Here is a 6,202-nt window from a genome sequence, read left to right on the forward strand (position 1 = left end):
CATGAAGGCAAAGGCACCAGCCAATGAAAGCCAGGCTGCCGATTTTTTATCATTAATACTGCGGTGTAACGTTTAACTGGTTGGGAAGACTTTTCGGGAGCAGGCAGAGCCTACGAGCCATCCTCCCTTCCGAACGGTTTGTCTTGCTACCCGGATTTTTGAGAACGACGCCAGGTTTCCTTCGTTTAATCTTTGATAGGGATGAAGAATTATATAATTCCCCCTTCCCTTCTCCACCCCCTCCCCCCCCCCCCCCCCCCCCCCCGAAGAATCTGAGAATAAACAATGAAAACAAAGGGAGTTTTGTAGTTTAAACGGCGGAGGGGATAACAAGATATATTGAGGAGAGGGGGTCGGGGGAAGAGGCGCCAGCTCGGGTTTAACCGCGGATGTTAAGCGCTGCCGCGCACGCCCAGCCGCGGCCATTCCGCGGGACACAGAGGCAGCAGCCGGGGCCGCTGGTATCGCTGCTGCCTCTGGGGAAGGGGAGTGAAAAATAACTTTCCATGCGTGTCGCCCTTCCAGTGCCGCGTCCGAGCCCGCAGGTGTCCGCCGGGGCCGGGGCAGCGCTCGGAAGTCCCCGCCCCGGCCAGCGGTGAGCGCCCCGACGGGAATACCGGGACCACGCGTGGCACGGAGGTTCCAGAGGGGGGTAACGCAGCAGGCGCCCACGGGGGCAGCTGCGGGCAGGGGCCTCCTCTACCCTCCTTGTTTTGGTTGCTTGTCCCGTATGCACGGCAGCGGCTGCTGGGAGAACGGGGAGGCTCAGGGAGCCCAACTTCGAAAGGGGAAGTTTTCTCCCGAGGAAGATCCGCTGCCCCCCGGGAAGATCCGCAGCTCCCGCTCTGAACACGGGGGTCCCGGCGAGCGTGGAGAAATTCGCGGCTCATTTCTGGGGGCAACGAAAAAAGCCGCTGGGATGGCCTGGCGGCAGCAGAGTCAAAGCCTCCGGCGCTGCCGGCCCCATCCAGGTGAGCAGACCATATGCCCCCCCTCTTCTTCCTCCTTCTCTTCCTCCTTCTCCTCGACCCCAGCCCCGCACTCACACGGCTCTGCCGGGAAATGAAAGTCATTTATTGCAAGAAGAAAACAGAAAATAAGGTTGTGGGTGGTTTACACCGTTATTATTATTATTATTTGGACGAGGGGACACCCACCAATAGCGGCACCCCTGCACCGAAAGGACAGCGACGCCGGCTCCCGGCCGGGAGGGAGATGAAGTTACAGGTGGAGCTACAGGCGTGCCCCGGCGAGGGGTGGGGGGGAGCCAGGAGGGGCCGGGGCCGCTGCACCCCCATCCGGCCTGGGGAGCCTTCCGCTGCCGCGCCGCCCGCCCGAATTCTCGTTTCTCTCTTCGGTCGCTCTCGGAAACGGGCAGGCGGGGGGTAGCGGGCGGCCCGATGGGGGCTTTTCGGAGCAGGTTTGTTAACCAAAGCAGGTGCTAAAAACCAATAAGCCTGGAACAAACGCGGTCCCCCTCGGGAGCCGGGACAATTGTTTCCATTTAATAAATATTTTCCCCACGGGCGTTTCGCGGGAGGCAGGCAATTATTCAAAGCAAGCCGGGACGCGGGCCGGCTCCCGGGGTTAAGCGGGGCTGCGGAGCGGGAAGGCGGGTAGGGGGAGGGCTGTAAGCGGGAGAGCGGTCCGACGCACGGAGGAGAGCAGCGAGCGGAGCCCCGACGGCGGCGGCGAGCCAGGAGGGCGTCGGGGCCGGCCCCGCTCCGCACACCGGTAGGATGGGGAAAGGATGGGGATGACCCCCCCGCTTGTCCTGCCTCCCCCGCAGCTGCTATTAGCACAGCAACTCACAAAAGCCTTCCTTTTAATCTGCGCGTTTGAAGGGGGGGTGGGGGTGTCCTCCTTTCTTCCTCCTCCTCCCTCCCCTATCCCCTCCCCTCCTCTTCCTCTCGCTCTTCCTCTCTCCCTCTCTTTTTAAGCGGGTCCCCCTCCGCGCTGATTGGGCGCCCGGCCGCGCTGTGAACGCCCTGCCGCTATGTCAGCCTGCGCGCCGCAGCCCCTCGCCTTTGAACTGCCCCGCGCTGCTCTGCTTCCCCACCGCCGGCCCGCAGCAGCGCCCGGCGGCTCGCCGCCCGCCTAGCCGCCCGCCGGGCCCCGCGGGCCGCCGCTCCGCGCCCCTCCGCGCTGCTCCTCGCCGCTCAGCGCCCCGCCCCGGCAGGGCTCCCGCCGGGGACGGCGTTGGCGGAGGACCTGTGATGATCAGCTGAGCCCGCTCCTCCTGCTCCTCCGGCTCCCTCGGCCTCCTCCTCCTCTGCCTCCTCCACTTCTCGCCGCCGTCCGGCGCCCCCAGCGCGCCCTACACCGCAGCGCCCCGCCGAGCCGCCCGCCCGCCCGCCCGCCCGCCCGCCCGAAGCATGTCCAAGCCCAGCGACCACATCAAGCGCCCCATGAACGCCTTCATGGTGTGGTCCCGCGGTCAGCGGCGCAAGATGGCCCAGGAGAACCCCAAAATGCACAACTCGGAGATTAGCAAGCGGCTGGGCGCGGAGTGGAAGTTGCTTTCCGAGGCGGAGAAGCGTCCCTACATCGACGAGGCCAAGCGGCTGCGGGCGCAGCACATGAAGGAGCATCCCGACTACAAGTACAGACCCCGGCGCAAGCCCAAGAACCTGCTCAAAAAGGACAGGTATGTCTTCCCTTTGCCTTACCTCGGGGAAACCGATCCCTTAAAGGCCGCCGGGCTTCCCGTGGGGGCCACTGACTCTCTGCTGAGCTCCCCGGAGAAGGCCAGGGCTTTCCTGCCTCCCACCTCAGCACCTTACTCCTTACTTGACCCCAGCCAGTTCAGCTCCAGCGCCATTCAGAAGATGACTGAGGTTCCTCACACCTTAGCCACCAGCACCCTGCCCTACGCCTCCACCTTGGGATACCAGAACGGGGCGTTCGGCAGCTTGAGCTGCCCCAGCCAACACACCCACACTCACCCCTCGCCAACTAACCCGGGCTATGTCGTGCCATGTAACTGTACCGCTTGGTCTGCTTCCAGTTTGCAACCTCCAGTTGCCTACATATTATTCCCAGGCATGACCAAGACTGGGATAGACCCCTATTCTTCAGCACATGCGACTGCCATGTAACACCCACCCACACCCCCACAGGCGTGTGTGTGTCCCCGGGTGGCAGCCGGAACTGGGATTCCTTCGTGTGCATGTACATAAACCCTGCAGGAGCAAAAGGCCACCCTGAAACAGGACTCTGCTGCCCGCCACCGGGCCGGGACAGACGCGGACACTGCCTCGGGGACTTGGAGATGCTCTCGCCTATAAACCTCGCCCTGAGAGCTGGCCCCAGGCTCGGGGGGGATCTGCAATGGCGGGGTCAGATAGGAGCCCGGCACTTGTAAGAGTTGTAAATGTGTTAAAAAAGGAAAAAAAGCAAGAAAAAAGCGAACCTTGAACTGCCCTTTCGGGACTAAGCGGGGGAGAAAAAGGAAAAAAAAAAAAAAAAGAGGCGGTTTCGATTTTTATTTATTCTCTTAATGTCTATGAGTTCTCCAGGGTCTCATGTCACTTGGACTTGACTTTGGGATGTCCCGATCTTACTCTGATTATTCCTTTTATTATCTTTTTCCTTTTGCACATTAAAAGACGAGATCAGCTGTGTTATATATATATAAATATATATATTTTGTCACCACGCACTACTAGGTAAAATTGCTTTTCATGTCAGAAAAAGGCTCTTCAAAGTTTAAAAAGAGAGAGGGAGAGAAAGGGAGAAACATTTATATTTAAAGCATAAGATAGTGTTTGCTTAATTTAAAACAAATAGTCCTTGATTTTGTGTGATCCAGTGAGACTAGACCTAAGTTTACTTTAGACAGAGCGTCAGGTATGAAGTCAGGCAGTAGAATTGTAAAAACTTACTACTAATAATAATAATAATAACGAAAAAAACGAGTAAAGACAGAGGGTAATTTCAACATGTTTTCACAATGTCTTGGGGAAGAAGAAAAAGGGGAGGGGGGGGAATATGTATCCGGCAGGATTTTACCTCGTTAAACCTTTTCATTTGTTGAACAAAAGACGTTTTGAATAAAGACAATCTGTCATCGAACGGGGCAACTGCGTGGTGTAAATGCGGTGCCTCGCCTCCCAGCCCCGCGTCCCGCACCGGCGAGCGCCGGGGGCTGCGGGCGATGCTCCCAGTGGCAGGGCCGAGCTCCGCCCGCAGCCCCGCCGCTCGCTGCCACTCTCCCCGTCCCGACCCCCTACGTAGCCGATCTCACCGGGTCGGGGCCGGTTTGGAGCCGAAATGGCCGGGCCGGGCTCTGTTTGGAGCCCGTCGGGGAAAATGCGGCTGTGGAGTAGGAAAACTTCCGAAAAGCGAGGATGGAGCCGCGGCAAACCCGAGTATCTGCGGGGGTCTGTTTCCTTCAGCCCTGGACCCCGTCCCGTCGGGGAACCAGCCTTCCCCAAGTTGTCTTTGGGGCGTTGAAGTTTTACCGGTGCGAGGAGAGATTTGGAATGGGGGGGTGGGGGAAGAAGGGGGGACTGGTGTTGTTGGTGATGAAGGGAGTGGGTTGGAATTAGCGTCTTGTCCGGATCAATTAGTGATTTGGAGGTGGAGGGGGAAGAGGAAAGGACTATTCTTCGGCGCCCCTTTGTGAAGGGAGGGAGTCTCGCTGCAGAATGGGGAGAAGGAGTAAGAGGTCCGTCTGGATGAGCTGAATAGCCGGAGAGATGCGTGTTTGGATGTGCTTTGCTCATTAAGTGCTCTTTGGAGACCGATGTTAGAATTAAACGGCATAACACAATTAACATACATGGGGCTTGAATGGGAGGGTAAGCAGAGGAAGAATAGATAGATAAATAAATGAGAGATCAGACTAAGGTAAACAAAAGGGGAGAGGAGAAAAGGGCTGAAAGGAGAGGTTAGAATGGCTGCTCCAGCCTTGTTTAGCATGACAAAACGGCTCTTACAAATGAGGACAATTAAAGGAGCTGGCTTCGGGAGGGCCTGGGAGCAGCGGGGCGATCCGCTGGGACGCGCGGGGCTGAATGCGCCCGGCGTGGGGCAGGGAGGCGCGGCGCGGCGCCGGGAGCGCCGAGTGCTGATTTAACCCCAGCTGACAGTTGCTGTCAGTCTGGGTGATAACACCGATAGCTCAGTGTCCTTTAACATCCACCCAGATTAGTCTGACAATGGTCGGAGCGGGAGCGAGGCGGGGAAAGAGCCTGCCCGTGGCCCGTCGGGCCCCGCAGGAGAAGGGGGCAGAGCAGCCAGGGGGGAGCACTGTGTACCCCCCCGCTCCCCACCGCAACAGAGCTTTGGTGGGACCCTCCGTACCCCTGAGCCTGCAGGACCGGGCCGAGGCACACGTCCGGGAGCTGCTCCCGGGGGCGGCCCCGGCGGCTGCGGAGAGGAGCAGGCTCGGTGGGGGCCGGGGTGCTCGGGGCAAAATCGGGACGAGGTGGGCGAGTGCGAAGAGACTGGGCTGAAAACTTTAGCGGGGATCTTTTCTTCTGACAGGGCTTGAAAGTTTAGCGGGTATCTTTTCTTCCTACTTCCTTTTCTTCTTGCTTCTTTCCACCTTTCTCTTCTTTTTTGCTTCTTTGCTCTTTCTTTCCTCCTTCCTTTATTGCTTATTTCCTCCCTTCTTTCTTTCTTTGCTTCTTCCCTTCCTTCTTTCCTCTTTTCTTTCCTTTTTTTTCCTTCTTTCATTTTCTTCTTTCTCTCTTTCTTGTCTTCATGTATTTGTTTTCCTCCCTTTAATCTCTCCATCTGTCTTCCTCTCTCATTTTTTCTCTTTTTTTTTAATCTGTTTCTTTCCTTTCGTTCTTTCTTTCTTTCTCATCTTTTCTTTCTCTTTTTTCTCCCCCCCCCCCCCATTTGCTTGCTTCTATATTCTTGCTCCTCGTTCCCTTTCCCTTTCTCTCTCGTCTACCCCCTCCCGCCGCGCTCACCCTGCCAAACCTCCCCTCCACTGCCCCTGCTTGCCGTGTGTTCCGTTTCCATTTACCCTGCCGTATTATTCCTCCAACTTTCTCGCCTGTCTGCAGGTGTGTAGCTATTTAACTCGTGGAGATAAATAAATTAAATAATGATCTTGACACTGCAATGAACCGATTACTGACTTTGATGTCAAAGGGAAACTAAAAACAGAAAGAAAGGGGGAGAGAGAGAGGGAGGAAAAAAGCTATTCCCTCGAGGGGAAAATGCAGCTCCTTGTCAAACCTGTTTC

General features: G+C 57.3%; 1 protein-coding gene across 1 annotated transcript; it reads left to right on the forward strand.

Annotated features, from left to right (window-relative positions):
- The first annotated feature begins 2,100 nt into the window (after nt 1–2,100).
- Nucleotides 2,101–4,341, forward strand: SOX14 (SRY-box transcription factor 14). Its single transcript, XM_061354382.1, has 2 exons — nt 2,101–2,647; nt 2,801–4,341. Exons 1-2 carry the CDS (start codon nt 2,376–2,378, stop codon nt 3,096–3,098), a joined length of 570 nt encoding a protein of 189 aa, XP_061210366.1. The 5' UTR covers nt 2,101–2,375; the 3' UTR covers nt 3,099–4,341.
- The last annotated feature ends 1,861 nt before the right edge of the window (nt 4,342–6,202 follow it).

The sequence above is a fragment of the Neopsephotus bourkii genome, unplaced genomic scaffold (assembly GCF_033783945.1).
Source record: "Neopsephotus bourkii isolate Nb327-2 ecotype Australia unplaced genomic scaffold, CSIRO-AGI_Nbou_v1 NB_739, whole genome shotgun sequence".
Taxonomy (NCBI): domain Eukaryota; kingdom Metazoa; phylum Chordata; class Aves; order Psittaciformes; family Psittacidae; genus Neopsephotus; species Neopsephotus bourkii.